A 21982-nucleotide genomic window follows, 5' to 3' on the forward strand; every position below is an offset into this window, starting at 1 on the left:
CCCCTCACAGACAGCTCTGCTAGGTGGTTGGGGGAGTTCCCAGTTCCCTGTGAGATGAGAGAGGCTGGGCTCAGGGCAGGCCCCAACGCCTGGCTTCCCATCCCGCCGGTGTAGGGGGATTGCAAGGCAGCATGGGTGGGGTGGGTACAACTGAAGTAAAAAGGTGGTCGGTCACAGGAGACGTGGAGGGGAGGCTCCCCCAGAGCTCACCCGCTGTTGCTGTGCCTTCTGGATGGTGGTGATCTGCTGGGCCACCACAGACAGCACCTCTATATCAATGCGATTGAACTCATCAAAGCAGGCCCAGGCGCCAGCACTGAGGGGAAAACATCGCAGGGGCATATGAGTTCAGAGCCCCCCAGCACCTCCAAGGGCCCCTGCCAGCTGCTGGGGAGGTGATCCCCGCTGCCTCTGTGGCCATCTCGGTCATCTCAGCTACAACCCCACCAGCCGTAGCCCTTCCCGGTGCTGCCCAGGGCCAGGCCTCAACTCCTGTTGTCCCGCCCCATCCCCTCCACCACCCCGCCAGGCTCCTCTTGGGCAGTGTCCCCGCGAGAGCGCAGCCTTCCCACCCTGTCTGTGCTACTACACCCAGCCTCACCTGGCCAGGCCCTTGAAGAACTTGCCCATGGCCATGAAGTCGAGCTGGTCGGAGCAGTTGAACACAACGGTTTGGATGGCCAAGGCCTTGCCCAGGTCTTTTGTGGTCTCAGTTTTCCCTGTACCGGCTGGGCCAGCTGGGGCGCCCCCAAACTTGAGGTGCAGGGCCCCAGTCAGGGTCAGGTAGCACCTGAGGGGGTGAGAGGTGATGGGCGTGGCCCTGCACCTTCTCAGGAGTCCCACAGACTTGAGGAGCCCCACCCTCTGCCGTCTTGGGCCCCGTAGCGGGGTGGCTCCTGCCCCTCCGCGTTCTGAGGGTACCAAGCATGCCCAGCCCTGGCTGCGGGGAACAGGACTGCAGCCCTCAGCTGCCTGACCGATGCTCCCCACCCCATGGCCCTGCAGTGCTTGGCTCAGGGACCTGCCAGGATGCCTGACTTGTGGTCACTCTTCCTTTTTTTCCTCAAAACCCAGCTTGAGAATTCAGTTGCTACTAAATACAGGCAGCCAGAGGAAACAACTGAGTGCTTTAGGAGAGAAGTGTTCACTTTGTCAAGGGACTTGCCCCCCATTTCTCTCAAGATCAGTTGCTCTGTCACGTTGAAAGGAAGATCTGACTGATAAAATCTGTAAAGCCCACACCCAATTGATGCTTACTGAGCACCACACAGGTGCTAAGAGCTTTACAAGGCAGCTCAAGAAACTGTCCTCATCACCCAGAGGAGGCTGCAGAAGAAACCGAGGCAGAGGGGGCTTGAGCCACCTGCCCAAGGTCATGGAGCCCATGATGAGCAAGAGACAGTTAAAAACCCCAAAGCCGAGCTCCTAAAGTTTGATTGTCTGGTTCATCACAGATAAACTGCACTGTGTGGGTCCTGGACTCCTGGGCCAGCCAGTGTGGGAGGGGGTGGGGAGGGGGCCGCTCACCTGTCTGTGAGGGGCGTGATCACCAGCCTCCCGCTGTTGCCAAGGTACTCATAGCCATAGATGAACTCGGCATTCACAGCCCGGATGTACAGGTTGTTATTCATCCAGTAGTACCTGGCATTGCAGGGAGATGGGTTCCCAAGGCATGTGGATCACGGGCCACTGGGCAGGGTATGTGGTTGAGGAGAGGCGGTTCTTTGGGGGAAATGAGGGCATCGAGGCACCCAGCCTCCCCCAGGCACCGAGGTCAGCTCCACCCTCTAGTAACTGACTCTCAACCCTGCCCTGCCGCCACCTGCTGCTGCTGTGGCCTGGGGATGGATGTGGCCGCACTGCCTGCCCCCTCACCTCAGCTGTGAGATCCACTCGAAGTCATGCACACTGACCACGTTCTCCTGGACCAGCTTGTTCACCACATCCTTGGCGTGGACCTCTATGACGATTAGTGCCGACAGCACAGCTCGCTGCATGCGGGACAGACTTCCCCGCACCAGTGCCACCAGGTCACTGAGCTGCAGGAGCCGGGGAACACCATCAGGGATGGACAGGGCCATGCTGCAGGCAGGCTTTCCCTGCCTTTCTCAGGGGTGGGCTTCTGTCAGCAACAGCCCCTCTCTTCTAGGGGCTTTTGATGGTCTGGGATGGGCAAGGTGCAGGGATCAGGCAGAGAAGGGTAGACAGGGCATTTGTCACATGGGAAGTCTGGCAGTTATGTCAATAAAAATGGAGGCACACACATGCATCCATCTCCCCACTGTGTATGGTGTCCAGGGTCAGGAAGGGGCCTGGCAAGGAGCTTGAAGAAGGAGTGTGGTGAGGAGCCAGTGCACAGGGCGAGGGTAGGCCATGGGACAGCCCAGGAGAGCTCCAGGTAGGAGGCTCCCACCTTGACCTTCGGGAGAGGGGCACCTGCCTGACCTCAGCTCTCCCGTTAGAGCCCCCCCATCCTCCCATTGGTGGCTGGTCATAAGACACTCATTTCAAGGGTGTCTGACCCTCTACTCTTTGGCTCCAACCCCGGGCCCTCTTCCAGGATCAAGACATGACAAAGCTCCTGGAGGGACTGAGGTGCCTCAGGATGTGGGTTGTTGGTGGGGAGCAGATGGTGACCTCCGCCTTGAGTCTCACCTGTCGGGCAAGCTGGGGGAACAGCTGGCTGCTGAGGTTGCCAGCCTGCAGGGCCTCTTCCACCTCTATGGTCCAATAAGTCTGACACCCGGCAATGGTCACCTGGCCAGGCCAGTTCAGAACCCACTGAGTCCTGAGCATCTGGGAAGATAACACAGGTAGGGCTGACCCAGGCAGCTGCCAGTGCTGACCCTGCGCACTGTTTTTCCCTTAGAGGTCATCTGTGCTTCTGAGCTCAAAATTCCACCTCAAGAACAGGGAAGCCTTTTAAACTTTGGTCCTCTCAGGTTGGGCAGAGTCATCACTTCTTCTGCCGTAGAGATCTGGAAGTGGAGGGGTGGGAGCCCAGGATTGGGATACACACATCCTGGATTCACATCCTGACTGCCACCTGTGAATCACAGGCTCCGTGGGCATGAAACGTCTCTCAGCTACTTTGTAGGATAAGGCTTAACCCTGAGGTTAAGGGGTTCAGCTCCACCATCAGTGGCAGCCGCTGATGCTGGGGCTGAGGGAGGTCATGTGGGGACATCCCAGACCAGGGCCTGGCACACAGTGAGTTCTGGAAACATAACAACAGCAATTGCTTATGACTAGGAACCAGTCTCACTTTTTTGGAGGGTGTTTTCAGGTTCCCCCCTCTGCTCCCACAGACACATTGGCTGACTGAGAGCAACAGCAGTCAATGCTGTAGTCTGAGGATGAGGCAGGTGGCAACTACAAATTGGCACTTGCCAAGAGCATTACCAATGACTGAACAACAAAGGCATTTGTCATCTGCCTCTGTGGAGATTGAACCCTGTGCTGCTGCAGCTGCTGACCTTCAATACCCCATGAGGGGGTTCAAGGTGGAGTGAGGCACTCTGTGCTCCAGGGAACCTGGTGGGACAAGTATTTAGATAGGAAGATGTTTTCAGGAACAGATTTTATGATCCCAATCCTTGCGTCTCCTCATATCTAGAAAAGCACTAAATCCCTTCATGATGATGACAGATCTTCATGACTAGGAGAAAACTTCTTGCAAAGTAAGCACTTGATTGCATTAAGCTCCCGCTTCATCAAAATCATATATATTGACCTTCTCCCAATGCCTCTTTGGACCAGTCTCTCAGAGCTATCCGAGGGGCTGCCTCCCAGGCTGCAGTCCTCATTTTGCCCCAAATAAAACTTAACTCGCAACTCTCAAGTTGTGCATCTTTTTTGGTCAACCCAGCCCTCATGATGGAGCAGAAAGGCACTGAGAAAGGAGCCAATGGAAGGATGGGCAGGCTGGGAGGCTGCGCTGGGAGGGGAGGTGTGGCTCACCATGGGGTAGGCCTTGATGGCCCTCTCGATGATGTCCCGCACGCTGGCCTTCATGCTGTTTTCCACCTCCCGCAGCCAGTCCTCCACGTTGCTGGACGGGTAGATGGAGAAGGACAGCTCCACCTCCTCACCCTCTGCTGAGTACATATGTGTGATCTCCAGGTCCTCCTGGAACAGCAGCTGTGGGCGGAGGGCAGGCAGTGAGAGTGGGGTGACTCTCAGTGTGTCCAGAGGCCCTGCCCACCAGAGCCCTAGCGTGGATCCCGCCTGTGTCCTCCACCTTCAGAAGGTGGCTCTTGCCTTTGGAAGAAGAGCTCCCCTTGGCTGGACCTCCCCTGATTCTTCGTGGGCAGGATGGATCTGCCTGCTCCAGCTGTAGCCCCGCCCACTTGGGGAAGGAGGCTAAGCCTGCCCTGCGAGTGTCCCCCTATTCCCCTCTCCCACAGGCCTGTGGGGCCTCCCTTGTAAATGAAGATGAGGACGAGGGGAGTCAGAAGCCTCTGGCTTCTTGGGTTTCTCAGCCTAGCCAGCCCCTCAGGGGATTGCAGGGGGGCCAGGGCACCCCTGGATGAGCTGGGAGCAAGAGTTCCCCAACCCTGAGCCGAGGCAGCTGACCCTCCTCCCACAGGCTCCAGGGATGTCTCTGAGGGCCTGGGATCTCATTCTCTGCTAAAAAGACTTGAGGTGAGAGAAGAGGTGTCCTCCCTAAGATGGTGCCCTCAGGGCACCTGAGCCCTTGGCCCAGCTACCCACCTGGGCGATGTTCTCGAAGCACTTGCGCAGGTGGGGCTGCACGGCCTTGGGGTCCTTCGTCTGGGACAAGATCTCGAGCAGCTCGTCATCAGATAGGAAGTAGAATCTGCCAGGGAGACAGGGGTGAGGGCCGTCAGGCAGCCCTGGGTCCCAGCTGTCCCAGTACTACTGATATACCTGCACCCCAGCCTGGCAGGGTACTGGGCCCCAGCCTCGAGGGCAGGCAGGAGCAGAGCAGGCGTGGGCCAGGCGTCCCCCACCTGGGGAAGGCACTCCGCTTGGTCTCCAGGTACTCGCTGAGGCCTTTCTGCACCATGTCCAGCAGCTTGTTGCAGTCCCGCAGGCTGTCCAGCAGCCTCTGGTCAGAGCACACATTGATCACCTGTGTGGCCCGGGTCAAAGAGAAACTGGAAGTGAGTGTGGGCCGGCTGGGAGGCAGCAAGGTGGGCTCAGAGAAAGACCCACACATGCTTCCTACAGACTCAGTGAGCCTGGGAAGAGATAGGAGTAGGAAAATTGCCCCAAGCCAGGGGCTGCCTCCATAATTCAAAAAGACACATGTACCCCAATGTTCATTGTAGTACTATTTACAATCGCCTAGGTGGCGCCAGTGGTAAAGAACCCGCCTGCCAATGCAGGAGACATTAGAGACACAAGTTCGATCCCTAGGTCGGGAAAATGCTCTGGAGGAGAGCAAGGCAACCCACTCCAGTATTCTTGCCTGGAGTATCCCATGGACAAAGAACCCTGGTGGACTACAGTTCATGGGGTCACAAAGAGTCGGACGTGTCTGAAACGACTTAGCACAGGGGCTGCCTCCACCACCTGTGAGCCTCACAGGAAAAAACTATGATAAAAAACTAGGGTTGGAATTTCCTGGTGGCCCAGTGGTTAAGAATCTGCCTTGAAATGCAGAGGACGCAGGTTCGATCCCTGGTCAGGGAACTAAGATCCCACATGCTGGAGGGCAACTAAGATCCGATGCAACCAAATAAGTAAATGAGTATTATTTAAAAAAAAAAAAACCAACTAGGGTTAACCAAAGCCAAGGAATTTGACTTGCTGCAGGACTTGTCGGGTCCTTTAAAAGTACTAATGGGGACTGCAAATCTCCGAGAGGAAAAACCATCAACTGCTGTGTTTCTGAGGAGTGTCTCAAGACTGGGGAGCTCACTCAGGGGGACAACAGCCAAGACCAAAGCCTTGGACTTGTCCTCCAGTCTTTCTTGTTCAGGGAGAGATGAGACCAGGACCCTCTTCAGTGGTCCCAGCTGCCCTCCTCCCATCCCTGGAGAACTCACCTCCCGGTTCTCGTAGGCATTCTTCATGATCTTCCTCCAGATCCGCTCCATTGTCTGGTAGCGCTTGCTCTCCACCGGCAACTGCCGGTTGATGTCCTCGGAGCTGAAGATGGGCTCCAGGTAGAGCCAAGCCCGCTGACAGTTCAGCCACTCCTCCAGCACCTCCTGGACAGGGCGTGGACTGTCAGGGCCTGTGGTCCAAGTTGGGTCCTGTCCCCCATGACCTAGACATTTTATCCCACTAGAGTTCTGGGCAGAGCATGGGGGACCAGAGCCTGTGTTTATGGGGAAATAAATTTCTAGGTGGCGCTCTCAGTCACAGTACTCCAGGGAACAAAGAGGCTGCATGGATGTCTGCCTTCCAGAGAAACCCCAAATCCCCCATAGGATGTCCAGGCCTCCAACAAAGCCAGGGGAGCTGCTCTTCCTATGAGAGAACCACACCCCAAGCAGCACACCCTGAGGTAACAATAAAGAGCCCAGTGCATGGAAGACCAACCTAGTCTCCTCTCCTGGGATGACTCTGGGCCTATGATCTCATGATTCTTTGAGGTATACTGAGACTTAAGCTTGAGATCCCCTAAAACACTCTCTGAAACCTCAGTCTACAAGTGAGACCTCTTCAAGTCACCTTCCCCTCTTGCCTCCACATTCCCCTTTCCGAATTTATCTCTTGCCTTTCCCTATCAGTGCAAACTCATTCATTCATTCACGAGTTCATTCTCTTCTTCATGAGCTGTATGCTGTGTCAGGCCGAGGTCAGCCCCACGTGGGCTCCAGAGGAAACAGAGGAGAGGGTGGTCCCTGCCTTTGAGGAGCCCATCATCCTCTGAACAGCCAGTTATGCCTCTGAATTACCAAGGGCCCAGTGTGTGTGATGGGCTCTGTAAGGGGCACTGGCCAGAAGCTTCAATGGGAACATCCTGCAGGTGGGGGGCATGGCGGGGGAGTCAGTGAGGGCCGGTTGATGCTGATTCCTGGAGGAGATGGGACTCCAGAGAGAGAGGACAGAAAAGGACAGATACCCAGGGACAATGCTGATGACCTCAGGGCTCTCTGGGTGACCCAAGGAACAGATAGACAAGCCTTCCTCTCTCAGCTTACCGCCTTCACTGGAGGTTTTCAAATAGCTCCCAGGAAGGCCCCCAGAAGGAGTTGCTGGAATCACACCAGTAGGCCTGGCCCTGGACTGACCTCAGGGCTCTGCAGATAGCCTCAGCCACTGGCCTTGAGAGCCCTAAAGAACAGTGATCCCCAGTGCCCTGGTGCCATTACCCCAAGGTGGCTCTAAATGAGAGAGGAGTAGGAGTGGGAGGCTCGGGGAAGAGTGGGAAGGGACACTGAGGAGCCTCAGGTGTCGTGGTGTCCAGCGCAGAAAGCCCCAAGCCTGGAGGTCCTAGCTGTCCCAAGCCCAGGCAGCACTCAGGGGTGTGGGGGCAGCTCTCGTGCCCCTCTTCAAGGGCAGCTTGGGACCAAACACGGGCCCCGCCCCCATGTCCTGAACGGCCTCCTCCAGCAGCCCAACCTCAGAGATGGAGAGCCCCATTCTAGTCCCCCCTCCTCTGACGGAGGGGCCTGTCAGAGAGCCAGGAGCTGGGCAAACCTGGGTAAGGCACTTCACCACTTCCAGCCCCACCCGAACATCATAAGGAGCCACCTTGGGACAGGGTACTGGGAGGGTAGGGGAGGAGAGGACAGGAAGGCCCACCTGGGTCAGCTTCAGCTTGTTCTCCCAGGAGTTGATGCGCTGCTCGAAGGGCTTCTTGTAGGGTGAGAAGGACATGCTCTGGGTCATGACGATGTGGTCATCGAGCAGCTGCGAGGCCTCGTCTGGACTCTTGAGGATGTAGGTGTCCGTCTCCTTGTAGGGCATCACGTTGAACAGGATGGTGGACCACTCCTTCTCCATCTTGTCCAGAGCCTGGGGGCAGGGGGCAGGTGGTACAAGACAGAGGTTGGGTCCCCAGAAAGAGCTGGCCCACACTGAGCAGCACTGGGCAGGGAAGGGCAGGCTTTGCTCAGCCAGGACCTTCAGTCAAGCCCCCTCTGTAAACTCTCATCTTGTCTAGTCAACAAGCCCCCCAGGGGCCCTCATCGGAATCCAGGGCAGACTCGCTCTCACACACTCTCATGTGTGTACAGGTAGGCTGGGAGGCAGCTAAGTCACTGGTTAGGAGCTCTGGTCCCAGTTCCAGCCCTTAGGCCAGTTCCTAGGCCACCTTGGCCATTTGCTGAACCTCTCTGAGCCTTAATTTGCTCATCTGCTAAGTTAAGCAATGCTCTCAGCACATTCCTGAGGGAGGAATAACTCGAGAGGAATAAGTGAGTAATAACAGGGCTGGTGGACACGGTGCCAAGCACTTCACACACATTATTAACACACTTAGTAAGATGCAGCTCATCCCTGGGGTGACGGACCCCAGGGATGGAGCCCAGGACTGTCACCTTCCCACGCCATCAGGTAGCATGTGGGTGGGGCAGGGAGGGCCTGCCGGGGGCTGCCCACCTGCTCGATGGCGTACTCCTTGCCGGCCACCTCGGCCACCTTGCTGATGCTCTCGATGTGGTCCTGCAGGTTCATCTCGAGGCAGCGGGCGAAGGTCAGGTTGGCCTTGGGCCTGACATTAATGTTGATCTCACTGGATAGCACGTCCCAGTGCCGGTTCCTCATGCCAGGGTTGCGCAGCCCCTGGATCAGTGGGATGTACGGCTTGAACTCCTCAATGCGGGCCCGGATATCTAAGGCCACGTCCTGGCAGGCTGCAGGGCAGGGCAGGCAAGGGTGAGAGGCAGCAGGCGGAGGCAGGGTGGGGGCGGGGGGCGGCGGGGGCGGCGGGTTGGCTGGGCTGCCTACCTGGGATGTCTTTGAACTGCTTCACGCATTTGTGCATGGTCTTGAAGGACTCGATGACGTTCTTCTCCAGCTGCTCTGCATCAATGGCTGACAGGGGGTCGTTCATCCAGCTCTCGGACCAGCGCAGCCAGTCGGAGGCTGTGGTCCAGAGGTCCAGGTAGGGCTGGAACTCCTTCACCATCCTGGAGAGCTTGTCGTACTGCAGGGGCAGAAGAACTGGGGCTGGGCCAGGCTGCTCTTCCTGGGGCCCCGCTTCTTTGCTCCTGGATGCTGTCCCTGATTCAGTCCCCAAGGACTCAGGCCTGGCCTCCCTTCTTTCTTCCCCCACAGGCTCTGGGCTTTGAGTAGCTGAGTCAGGTCTGTGCTGAGCCCTCTGCCTTCTGCTGGGGGTCCAGTCAGCCTCCTCACCCTGGGGACCACGGGGTGGGTAAGCTCATCTTTGCAGCCTGTTCAGTCCTGCCCCCCCAAATGCCAGGGCCCTGCCAGCTGGTGGCTGGTTCCAGAGGTGGCTACAAAGGCCGTGGGCTTCTCCTCGAGCCCTTCTTGGGGCTGGGGGACAGTGTGCCCGGGGGGGGTAGGCCTACATTGGTGATGGGCAAGCCAAAGATGCGCTCGCGGTTGTTGTAGAGCATTGCCAGCTGCTGGCAGTCCTTCAGCTGCTTCTTGACCCGCCGCACCTCGTTGGCGATCTCATGCGCTCGCAGAATGTCCACGTGGGTGGAGAAGCCAGCTACCACCAGCTGCAGGCCAAGGAGTGAGGGATCAGGGGCTTCTGCAGCCTCAATGTCCCTGCATCCCTGCACACATCCAGGGATCCTGAGGTCCCCAGGGCATCAACATCTCCTAGTTCTGAGAGGACTTTCTCCTGGAGGGGGTGGTTCCTGGTCCCTCACAGGCAGCTGACTGCCCCCTGGTAACATGGCAAGGTCAGATGAGACCCAGTGCCCTGAATGCCATGCCCACTGGGGCACCAGGACACAACAGAAGAGCTGGCATTCTCTGAGACCCTGAATTTCCCGGCAACTCGCTGCCTAGGCAGCTCTCTGGCCTTCAGTTTATTCTTTTTGCTACTTGTTCATTTGTCCACCAACCACTGACACAGCACCTCTTGACTGCAAGGGGCAAGGCACAGCCGTGGAGGGGTAAAGGTGTGGGGTGTGAGGTGTGTGTGTGTGTGTGTGTGTGTGTGTGTGTGTGTGTGTGTGTGTGTGTGTGTGTGTGTGTGTGTGTGTGTGTGTGTGTGTGTGTGTGTGTGTGTGTGTGTGTGTGTGTGTGTGTGTGTGTGTGTGTGTGTGTGTGTGTGTGTGTGTGTGTGTGTGTGTGTGTGTGTGTGTGTGTGTGTGTGTGTGTGTGTGTGTGTGTGTGTGTGTGTGTGTGTGTGTGTGTGTGTGTGTGTGTGTGTGTGTGTGTGTGTCCTCAGCTCAGCCTCACCTGCAGCCCTTCCACCTTCTCCTGGAAGTTGTTCTGATCCATAAGCTGGATTTTACGGAACTTCTCCTCATCTTCCAAGTGTTGCTGCCGCACCATCTCTATCTGCCCAAGGATCTTAGCAGGCCAGTTGCTGGCAGCCCATCTGGATGGAGCAGGGGTGGGGAACGGTGGGGATGTCACACTGAAATCATGGGGTGGCAGGCCAGGGTGAAGGGGAACGGGGGATCCAGGCGGCAGCTGGAGCAGCCAGGGCTGGGCAACAGGGAAGTAGAAGTGAGCCTGGAGGCAGCCGCTGCCACCCTGCAGAGTGGGGCAGCCTGGCAGGGAAAGTGGTCCCCAGGTGGGCAACATGCAGGGAGATGCACACCCAGTGTCCACTGCAGTGACAGGACACAGAGGGAGTGGTGGCTGACATGAGAAAAGCCATTCTGAGTTTCCCTCTTAAACCCCAGGCCTGCAGGGGCCTCAGCTCAGATGAGGCCAAGTGCCAGTCTCTAGCCTTTATTTCCTTAATGATCAGCCAGGGATACTAGACCTGCTTCCTTCATATCCATGCCCTCTGCCAGGCTGACCTGGGGGTCCTGTGGGCTTCAGGGATTCTGCATGCCGGTGGCCTCAGGTTGCAGGTCCTGTGGGAGGCTGCCCTGGGCACCAGGATGTCCCACAGAGCAAGTGACTTAGGGCTCCCGGGCAGGGTTCCCAGGAAACAGTGCAAGTCGCTCCCAGGCCCCAGGAACCTGGAGGCACCCCCAGTCTGTACGACAGGCTGGGCAAGGGGGGTCGGCCTGAGTAAGGCTGTCTCAACCGGAGGCCATTTCCTGTGAGGCTCTTGAGCTGAGGTGGGGGGTCAGTGCTCCTCTCCAGGGGCCAGCCAGCAGGCTGGGCTTTGCCTTTTCTCTGTGCTCCCAGGGACTCTCAAGGGTCTCAACCACAAACAAGGGGATCATAAGCCCAGAGATCACATGTGTATAAGCAATGACAGGATAGAGGATAGAGATAGACTGGGGGCAGCAGGGTCTCTAGACCAAGGGGGCCAGACTTCCTTCTGCCCCATTAGCCAGATGGCCCTGGCCCATGTGGAGCCACAGCCTCTAGCACCTCAGCAGGGCATCTCTGGTGTGACCACATGGCCTGCAGCCACTGTGGTTCAGTACCTCTTCCCTCTACCTCCTGCTATGCACCACCCACCTGGTGTAGGGACCAACCTCCCACTCACTTGTCATTGAAGTCATCGGTGCTGAGGTTGTAAAGGAATTCATCCATGACCTGGTAGTTGCCCATGATCTTCACAATCCGCTCCTGCGTGTACAGGCAGCCATGAGAACCACGTGTGCCTGGGAGGTGGGAGGATAACTGGGACCAGGCTCCCCAGAGTGCTTGGATGCTACAGAGAGGCTGCCCTCTTCTGTAGAGGCGAGGCCTGGGACAGTGGAGGAGATGCCAGCTGCAAGGCCAGCTTTGAGCTCGGGGGTCCTGGGGCCGTGGCCACCACACTTCCAACCTCCAGCCCCCAACCCATGCCCTCCGCCCTGCTGACCTCCCAGACAGCAGAGATCTGAATCTCCATCGTGCACCCAGCCTCCCAACCCTCGGAGCCCAGAGGTCCTCTGTGTGTCTACCTCACTCCCAGTTTCCTGGCTCTTGCTCCTCTAGCTCCCAGTGGGCCCACCTCACCTCCAGCCCCACCAGCTTCTCGGGGATGTCCTTCATCCACTCGCGAAGCTCAGCTAGCTCCTCGATGCTGTTGGGCTTCTCGTAGATCTTGCGGCTGATGCTGCGGAATTCTTCGCAGATCTGGCAGGAGGGGGAGGGCTCTGGGAAGGCCGCAGGCCCCTCTCTTGCCTTCCCAGGGCCCTGCTCCTCCTTCTTGGTCCCCTACCCCACCACATCCTTCAGTGCAATCTGAGATAGGGTGCTCCCCGCCAGCTCACTGGGGACCTGAGGGTCACCCGGCACGTCCCCTCCTCCCCAGCCTTTTGCACCAGCACCATACACTCAGCTCTGTGAACAGATCCATCTCAGGGGGTTCCTTGTGAGGGGTTCCCAGGTCTGTACAAGTCCAGGGAAACAGACAGCAGCCCCCACCTCCTGGGATCTCCCATAGGACCCCAGGCAGGGTCGAGGCAGGGAGACTTCCAGACCCTTCCATCAAAGCCCCTGAGCCTCACTCTGCGTGCATGAGTGCATGTGCTGCTGCGGTTGCTGGGGCCGGGCAGGCAGGCACTTACGTCATCCACCTCCTTGTGCAAGTTCTTGGCCAGGATATCCAGCATGGAAGTGGCCAAGGCCTTGCGTTTCTTGGACAGGCTCTGCTTGACATTGTCCACGTTTATGTAGAAGGGCCCGATGATGATGCTGCTGGGCAGCGAGCTGTCCAGGATCTCCTTCTCCTGTAGGTGGGTGAGCACCACCTCCCGCACCTCCTCGGCTGACGGGCACTGCGTCTGGAAGGCCCTGGGGACAGCAGGAACCCACGAGGGGCAGAGGGTGGTGAGAGGGTGGGCGGCGGCGGTGGGGGGTCACCCAGACGGGCAGACACGCTCCAATGCACGCATGCACGCACTTGAGAAAGGTGTTGACATCATTGTTGTTCAGCTCCAGGTACTTTGTGAACTCCCTGGCGTAGGCCTGCAGAGGGATCATGGCCTTGCGCACTGCGTTGGCGATGACGGCCCGCAGCTCTTCCACCAGTGGCTCGTGAAGCCCCACTGACTCCAGCAGGGGGTCACCGCTGATGAAAATGTCCTCCATCACCAGCTGAGGGCGAGGGGGAAGGGGCGCAGAGCCACATGAGCCACGGGGCAGGTGAGCAGAGGGGTTGGAGTGTGGTTCAGACGGAGTGGGCAGCAGTCTGGGGGTGTTGGTGAGAGGCGAGGGTTTCCTGTTGGGTCCCCTAGATGGGGCTATGGACTAACACAAGGCGGGAAGCCCTGTGATGCCCACTGAGGGGCAGCATCTTCCTCTGCCTTCCCTGGCTCAGCCACAAGACAATGAGACAACCACGTCGCTGGTGGCTCTGACTCAGCAGCAAGGGAAAGAAGAGGGGACTGGGTTACAGAGGCTGTGGCGTGGCAGGCTGTGCTGTGATGAGGAATGAGGGCTTTTGAGAAGGGGTCCCAAGAGTGGAGGTGCACTTGTGTCTATACCTTGAGAGGAAGAGAGAGGTCAGGAGCTGGGTGGGATCTGGGTCAGACACGGCTATGGCAGGAGTGAGCAAGCCTCACTCCAGTCGCAGGTCTGACCCTTTGCAACTAGGTGAGCTTGGGCTTCTCCAAGCCTCCTCTATAGAATGGGGATGTTAATGGTTCCCAGTTCAGCTGGTGGTGGGGACTAAATGACCTATTCAAGAATTACAGGGCTGAGCACGCTGCCAGCTGGGTAGGAGGCCCACAGTGGAGGTGAACTGTCCAGATGCTATGGCAGCACCCTGGCATGAGTACCCACTGTACCTTTTCCAGCTGGGGCACTGTGTGGGTGGCCAGGATGCCCTTGTCAAAGAGGGTGAGCAGAGACGTCTCAAACTGCTCCAGTGGCGTGCTGTAGTGCACCCCCGAGGAGTCCAGCATCAGGTCCACGATGAACAGGGGGTTCTTGCGGGGCCTGTAGGGACAATGGCCAGGGGGGTGGGGATGGGGACTGTGGGCAGGGGCCTGAAGAGGCATGTACACAGGAGACACAGCCCCTGCCTATGCTGCTGGTCTGATGGCTCTGGAGCTTCTCCGTGAGCAGGACTTGCCTCTACCCTCTTCCCAGAAACCGCCAAGTCACCAGAGAGAAAAACTCAGACGAGCCAGACAGGCTCTGCTGTTCTGGTCACTTGCCCAGAGGCCCATGGGCACCAGGGAGAGGGAGGACCTCCACGTGGTCCTGAGGTCTTCGGGGCAGGTTAGCCAGACCCTGGGCGCTTGTGACACCCATGCTTTCCCTGGGAGCCCACCACCCTTGGCTCCAGACGCCCCATCATAGGCAACAACCCTCAAGCCTGGATTCCCGCTGAGCCTCTCCATGCTCTGGATTGCTACCACCCTGACCTCGAATGAGCATCTCAGACATTCCGTGTTCCCTGCCTCCCACCAGCCCCTCCCACAAGAACTTAGTGAACCCTAGGAGTCAGCCTTGCCTCCTCCCCATACACGTCCACCCTCCCCCAGCACTGCGGCCCACGCAGTGCCCAATCTGCCCTACCAGCCCATCGCCCTGTGTCTAGACAAGGGCAAGGGCCGTGGTCTGACTTCTCTTCTGCCTCGCTCATCCTCACAAACCCAAAGCAAGGTTTGAGGATGTAGTTCAGATAGTTACTCCCCTCTGATGGCTGCTGACCACAATTAGAATAAATCCAGCCCCTGACCATGACCCCAGGAGGCTCTGCATGGTCTGGCCTGGTCCCCGCAACCTCTCTTGTGTTGTCCTGACCAGCTCTCCCTGCCTTCCCCACTCCAGCCGTAGCCGCTGGCCTTTCCTTCCGTGATGGCTCCAAGTTCTCTCTCCCTTCCGTGACTCTGCCTGGTGCCCCTTCCTCAGCATGCCCTGACCAGTTTCCTCTCATCCTCAGTTCTTGGCTCAGATGCCACCTCCTTCCTGACCGCCTTCCAATGCCCCCTCTCCCAGGTCTGTCAGAGCCCCCACCAAGATCAGCAAGGACTGTATCTGTTTCTTTGTTTGCTGTCTGTGCCCAGGTGAGAGCAGCGGCCGTGCCCCTCTTGTTCCCCTAGAACCTTGCCTAATTCATGGTAAGTGCTCAAAAAACATTTCTTGGGCTTCCTTGGTGGTCCAGTGGTTAAGAATCCGCCTGCCAAAGCAGGGGACACCGGTTTGATCCCTGGTCCAGGAAGATCCCACATGAAGTGGTGCAATTAAACCTGTGTACCACCACTACTGAAGCCTGCGTGCTCTAGAGCCCCTGCTCCACAACAAGAGAAACCACCGCAGTGAGAAGCCCACACACCGAAACTAGAGAGTAGACCCTGCTCACCTCAACTAGAGAATGCATGTGTGCAGCAGGGAAGACCCAGCACAGCCAAAGATAAAAGTAAATAAATAAACATTTCTCAACTGAGGACCTCAGTGACTGACTGGGAGATGGAGGTCACCAGAAGACACAGCAGCCGGAGGTGCTGGGACATCCCCCAGGAACCAGGGGAGCAACCCCTACCCCTGGCATCCAGGACCTGGCAGAGTTGGGCACCCTGCCCCTGGCGGCCCCAGTCCCTCCCACCCTGCACTGCCCTAGCCACTGGCACCTGAGAAAGAACAGTTCTGGTGTTAACAGGGGGCTCCGCCCAGCCGAGCCCTACCTGTAGGGGCTATTTATTAAGTCTTCTCCCCAGACCATGTCATCAGCGCAGTCGAGCACGCTGCAGCAGGCGTCGCTGATGAACTGCGAGAAGCTGGTGAGCGAGTCCTGCACCAGGAAGCGCAGCGTGTCCTGCAGCATGTACTTGAGCAGCTCCATCAGCTTGCGCAGCTTCGACATGAGGTACACCTCCCAGTTGGTCTCGTAGAGGTTGTACCAGCCTTTGCTCATGTCGCGGAGGCTGCTGCGCATGGCCACCTTGAGCGTGCTGATCCAGCTGTCCTTGAGGAACATCTGCACCTGCGGGGCCACGGCTGGCATCATGGGGCCGCCCGAGGGAGGAAGCCGCCACTGCCACAACCGGGGGGCCCTCTGGACTCAGATGACTGTTCCCTCACCCCAGCTTACTGCCAAGCCCTGCCAACCAACACCCCCTGCCTGCCTCCCCACCGGGGACCAGGGCTTGTAGGGGAGGGGAGAGGGGAAGGAGGGAGGGGCAGCAGAAGCCAGGCTTTCCCGCCAGTTAAGGGAGAGAGGGAGAGACACGGAGAATGAGGCAGACAGAGACAGCGAGGCACAGAGTGGAGCAAAGAGAAGAAGATGCTTTCCTCCTAGTCCTGCTGGTGCCTGTCTCCCTTGACACTGTACACCCCTCGCCCCTCACACTCTCATGCTTGGGTAGATACAGGGATGCATGGGGTTCCTGCTCCCCTTTCCAAGACCAGAAGTCTGCTTCAGATGCCTCCAGTGTTGGACAGAACACGACTAGAAAAGGTGCCCAGCCTGCTTGTCTTTTTCAGAGATGAACCACCCCCTTGGTGGGTGCCCCAGTCTCCTGCAAGGTCTAGGAAGAGGTAAGGCCTGGTTTCAAGGAAAGCAGGAGCTCTCAGCTGATGGACCCCAGGCTTCCCAGGGCCCCTGTCTGTGCCCAACGGATCCGAGGCCCTGGCCCGCTGCCGCCCTCCGTCCCCTGGATGCCCAGGCACCTGGGAGAAGGTCTGCGACTGGATCTGCTCGAACTCCTCCAGGCGGCTGTACTTGGAGAGGCTCGAGTGGAAGAGGGACATGGCGGTCACCTTGTTGCACTCGGCCCGCACCTTGCTGAGGGCTGTGATGACCTCCGACCGTGTAAGCAGGGACACGAAGGTGAAGTCTGCCTTCTGTTCCAGGAAAGGGTACTTTGGTACACTCACCAGTCCTGCTGGGGTAGGGGGTGCCAAGGGTCAGTGTCAGACCAGCCTTGGATGGACCAGGGATCAGGGGCCAATCTCCCAGGTAATGATGGGGAAACAATTCCTTCTCTTTCCTCAGAAGAGACACCCATGTCCCTGGGAACTCTCTTGCCCCATCACCTACCTGGGTGACCCCAAGGCCCCTCAGTGAAGTGCCCATTCTGGGATGGGTAACCAATTCCCTCCAGGTGACTCTGGGTCATAGGCCCCTTCAAGGTGGGTAAGAACCGTGGGCTCCCTCCCCACCCCTTCTTGCTCACCCTGCACACAACTCCTGGGCCCATCCATTTACCCAGTCACTTCTGCACCAGACTTTTTAGAAGCACTTTCTTCCACCACCACCTGCTCCCTGACCCTAAACCCCAGCCCTCCAAGTAGGTAGGAAAAGAAGGGGATGAGTTCTGGGGACAGGGAGGTCCCAGAGGGAGGGGCGGGAAGGCTCTGGCTGGGGGTGGCCATGGGACCACCTTTGCCCAACCACCATCACCTTGCTTGGGCACCTTCTCCTCCTCCTTCTTAGGCAGAGTCACGTAGGAGAACGTCTCTGGCTTGGAGGAAACGATTTTGTCAAAGTTGATCTTGTTCATGCTGCGCTCGTAGTCCAGGTTTACTTCCCTCGAGAGGTTGCTGAGGTGCTCCAGAACCCTGCCCATAGGGAGTGGAGAGGGCAGAGTCGGCAGAGCGGGCTCCACACACCCTGCCACCCGCACACTGCAGGCCGGCTGGGCTCCAGGCTCTGCCCTGCCACGGACCTGGGGATATGAGTTTGGGGTGTCCCCTCCGCATTCTTGGGTGCACCTTTGTAATTCATAGCCAAAGATATTCTAAATGATATAAAACTTAAGAAATGGAATTATGGACAACCGAGGTAATGATGGTGACATCAATTCAACTCTCCCCGGATACCGTTTTTTAAAAAAAGAAAAGGAAAAGCAAAGCAAAGCAAGAAGAACAAATACCATTTACCAAAACCTACACCTTTAGCATAACTAGAATAAAGAGAGCATCCAAACTCACATTATCTTCAAGTAGAAAAATAAATATCAACTCTCAGTGCACTCTCACTCACACTCCAGCTGCAAGCCCTCATGGTGAACAAGGGAAGTCTGAAAAAAACTGCAGGGAGGGAAGTGTGGTAGCCCCAAGATGGGTCTAAAATCCCTCCAGAAAGAAAATGTTTCCTAACTGCAAAAATACGGAACAAGATACATCAGGGCGCTTACTAAAAGGGACTTAGCAGCACACATTCAAGGTAGGAGTCTCTGAAAGGCCTCACTTATAAAGGGGGAAGGTAAAAGGGAGGGGGTCTTTTGGAGATTGGGAGTGTGAGGCAGCTAGAAAAACAAGTGAAAATTAAGAGTCCTGCAAGAGAGAACAAAATCCTGGAGGACACATGACTCTCCCCGCCTCCCTACCCGCAACATAGACACACACACACACACACAGCATGGCCATGTATTTTTTTAAAAATTAATAAGCCAGTTTGCTATACTAACACAAGAGGGTGCACTGGAACTAAAAATCTTGTATATCTTTCCAAATCCATGAAATGAGTAGGTTAAAGAGTATATGTATATAAAGTTACTGTAAGAAAAAGAAAACACCTTACTTGATGAAAATTCTCACATACCTTTCAACAAAAATTAAGCAGAGGAAAACAATACAATACTTCAAACTCAAGTGTATCTCTTCAAATATGCATTTGGACATATGAAAAAATAAAACATGGGTATAGGCAAATGGTAGGAAGAAAAGAAATGATATTTAGTTGGACTCAGTGAAAGATAGAACTAAATTATCTAATGAAGGAAAGCTAAATTATTATAAGGTGTCCAAGGAAGAATACAGTCAAATTAAAAGGTAATAAAATACATATGAGAAAGTTAGGAATATAACCAAGAGAATAAAAATGAAAAGAAGAAAGAACAGAAAAGGATAAGAAAGCTGTTGAATTAAAAACAGGCAAAGTGCCCCTGACCCTGCAGCAGGCCACCGCCGACCCATGCCTCCACTGGAGACTCCTGGACACTCACAGCACACTCTAACTCTTATGATCAAAATCAATTGAAGCCTGGCAGGAAGGACAAGGGTGGCATTTAGGAGGTCTCTATCACAGTCCAAGAGAGGATGATAGTTAAGTCTGGACTATGGAGAAAGTAACAGAGATGAAAGAGGCTGGAATTGATGAGGAAACTGAAGGTCAGAGAAGTGGAACAACTTGCCTGCACCCATGGAACTAATAAAGAGCTACCCCAGCCTTCAAACTGTCATCATACTTTGAAACCACAGTGTTATATGCATCACTTCAGTTCAGTTCAGTTGCTTAGTCATGTCCGACTCTTTGCAACCCCATAAACCGCAGCACGCCAGGCCTCCCTATCCATCACTAACTCCCTAAGTCCACCCAAACCCATGTCCATCGAGTCGGTGATGCCATCCAGCCATCTCATCCTCTGTCGTCTCCTTCTCCTCCCACATTCAATCTTTTCCAGCATCAGGTTCTTTTCCAATGAGTCAGCTCTTTGCATCAGGTGGCCAAAGTATTGGAGTTTCAGTTTCAACATCAGTCCTTCCAATGAACACCCAGGACTAATCTCCTTTAGGATGGACTGGTTGGATCTCCTTGCAGACCAAGGGACTCTCAAGAGTCTTCTCCAACACCACATTTCAAAAGCATCAATTCTTCGGTGCTCAGCTTTCTTTACAGTCCAACTCTCACATCCATACATGACCACTGGAAAAACCATAGCCTTGACTAGATGGACCTTTGTTGGCAAAGTAATGTCTCTGCTTTTTAATGTGCTATCTAGGTTGGTCATAACTTTCCTTCCAAGGAGTAAGCGTCTTTTAATTTCATGGCTGCAGTCACCATCTGCAGTGATTTTGGAGCCCAGAAAAATAAAGTCAGCCACTGTTTCCACTGTTTCCCCATCTATCTGCCATGAAGTGATGGGACCGGATGCCATGATCTTCGTTTTCTGAATGTTGAGCTTTAAGCCAACTTTTTCACTCTCTACTTTCACTTTCATCAAGAGGCTCTTTAGTTCTTCTTCACTTTCTGCCAAAAGGGTGGTATCATGTGTATATCTGAGGTTATTGATATTTCTCCCTGAAATCTTGATTCCAGCTTGTGCTTCCTCCAGCCCAGCGTTTCTCATGATGTATTCTGCATATAAATTAAATAAGCAGAGTGACAATATACAGCCTTGACGTACTCCTTTCCTCATTTGGAACCAGTTTGTTGTTCCATGTCTAGTTCTAACTGTTGCTTCCTGACCTGCATACAGGTTTCTCAAGAGACAGGTCAGATGGTCGGGTAGTCCCATCTCTTTCAGAATTTTCCACAGTTGATTGTGATCCACACAGTCAAAGACTTTGGCATAGTCAATAAAGCAGAAATAGATGTTTTTCTGCTACTCTCTTGCTTTTTCGATCATCCAGCGAATGTTGGCAATTTGATCTCTGGTTCCTCTGCCTTTTCTAAATCCAGCTTAAACATCTGGAAGTTCACAGTTCATGTATTGCTGAAGCGTGGCTTGGAGAATTTTGAGCATCACTTTACTAGCGTGTGAGATGAGTGCAATTGGGTGGTAGTTTGAGCATTCTTTGGCATTGCCTTTCTTTGGGATTGGAATGAAAACTGACCATTTCCAGTCCTGTGGCCACTGCTGAGTTTTCCAAATTTGCTGGCATATTGAGTGCAGCACTTTCACAGCGTCATCTTTTAGGATATGAAATAGCTCAACTGGAACTCCATGACCTCCACTAGCTTTGTTCGTAGTGATGCTTCCTAAGGCCCACTTGACTTCGCATTCCAGGATGTCTGGCTCTAGGTGAGTGATCACACCATCGTGATTGTCTGGGTCATGAAGAACTTTTTTGTACAATTCTTCTGTGTATTCTTGCCACCTCTTCTTAATATCTTCTGCTTCTGTTAGGTCCCTACCATTTCTGACCTTTATTGAGTCCATCTTTGCATGAAATGTTCCCTTGGTATCTCTAATTTTCTTGAAAAGATCTCTAGTTTTCCCCATTCTATTGTTTTCCTCTATTTCTTTGCATTGATCACTGAGGAAGGCTTTCTTATCTCTCCTTGCTGTTCTTTGGAACTCTGCATTTAAATGGGTATATCTTTCCTTTTCTCCTTTGCTTTTTGCTTCCCGTCTTTTTACAGCTATTTGTACGGTCTCCTCAGACAGCCATTTTGCTTTTTTGCATTTCTTTTTCTTGGAGATGGTCTTGATTCCTGTCTCCTGTACAATGTCACAAACCTCTATCCATAGTTCATCAGGTATTCTATCAGATCTAGTCCTTTAAATCTATTTCTCACTTCTACTGTATAGTCATAAGGGATTTGATTTAGGTCATACCTGAATGGTCTAGTGGTTTTCTCCACTTTCTTCAATTTCAGTCTGAATTTGGCAATAAGGAGTTCATGATCTGATCCCACAGTCAGCTCCCAGTCTTGTTTTTGCTGACTGTATAGAGCTTCTCCATTTTTGGCTGCAAAGAATATAATCAATCTGATTTCAATGTTGACCTCCAGCCCGGGGTAGTTACATGCATGGTCATATTTAATTCTCTGTCAATAAGACCCTGATAAAAACTGTGGACCCCGGGTTCCATTCAAACGGCAAGCAAAAGAAAGCTGGAGTAGCAATCCTCATATCAGACAAAATAGACCTTAAAATAAAGAATATTACAAGTGATAAGGAAGGATACTACATAATGTTCAAGGGATCAATCCGAAAGGAAGACATAACAATTGTAAATATCTATGCACCCAACATAGAAGCACCTCAATACATAAGACAAACATTAACAGACATAAAAGGAGAAATTGACAGTAACACAATAATAGTAGGAGACTTTAACACCCCACTCACACCAATGGACAGATAATCAAAACAGAAAATTAATAAGGAAACACAAGTCTTAAATGATATATTAGATGAGATGGATTTCATTGATATCTTCAGGACATCTCGTTCAAATGCAGAAGAATACACCTCCTTCTCAAGTGCACATGAAATATTCTCCAGGATAGACATCTTGGGTCACAAATCAAACCTCAGTAAATTTAAGATAATTGAAATCGTATCAAGCATCTTCTCTGACCACAACGGTATGAGACTAGTTATCAATTACAAGAAAAAAA

At 54.5% G+C, this 21982-nt stretch overlaps 1 protein-coding gene across 1 annotated transcript in view; it reads right to left on the bottom strand.

Moving 5' to 3' along the window:
- The window catches only part of DNAH1 (dynein axonemal heavy chain 1), an 88834-nt gene that overhangs the window by 35842 nt on the left and 31010 nt on the right, over positions 1–21982 (bottom strand). The window contains exons 9-30 of the mRNA XM_081525153.1: positions 17312–17469; positions 16579–16790; positions 15594–15892; positions 13749–13899; positions 12863–13056; positions 12528–12753; positions 11974–12093; positions 11516–11598; positions 10300–10441; positions 9453–9608; positions 8869–9067; positions 8521–8774; positions 7723–7935; positions 6015–6179; positions 4974–5095; positions 4714–4819; positions 3961–4140; positions 2656–2796; positions 1876–2039; positions 1528–1641; positions 602–790; positions 211–316 (exon numbers count right to left, since the gene is read on the bottom strand). Coding sequence (XP_081381279.1) covers positions 211–316; positions 602–790; positions 1528–1641; positions 1876–2039; positions 2656–2796; positions 3961–4140; positions 4714–4819; positions 4974–5095; positions 6015–6179; positions 7723–7935; positions 8521–8774; positions 8869–9067; positions 9453–9608; positions 10300–10441; positions 11516–11598; positions 11974–12093; positions 12528–12753; positions 12863–13056; positions 13749–13899; positions 15594–15892; positions 16579–16790; positions 17312–17469 — 3694 coding nt within the window. The remainder of the gene's footprint in view (positions 1–210; positions 317–601; positions 791–1527; positions 1642–1875; positions 2040–2655; positions 2797–3960; positions 4141–4713; positions 4820–4973; positions 5096–6014; positions 6180–7722; positions 7936–8520; positions 8775–8868; positions 9068–9452; positions 9609–10299; positions 10442–11515; positions 11599–11973; positions 12094–12527; positions 12754–12862; positions 13057–13748; positions 13900–15593; positions 15893–16578; positions 16791–17311; positions 17470–21982) is intronic.

This window comes from Giraffa tippelskirchi, chromosome 9 (assembly GCF_054371585.1).
Source record: "Giraffa tippelskirchi isolate mGirTip1 chromosome 9, T2T-mGirTip1v1.2.pri, whole genome shotgun sequence".
Classification (NCBI taxonomy): Eukaryota; Metazoa; Chordata; class Mammalia; order Artiodactyla; family Giraffidae; genus Giraffa; species Giraffa tippelskirchi.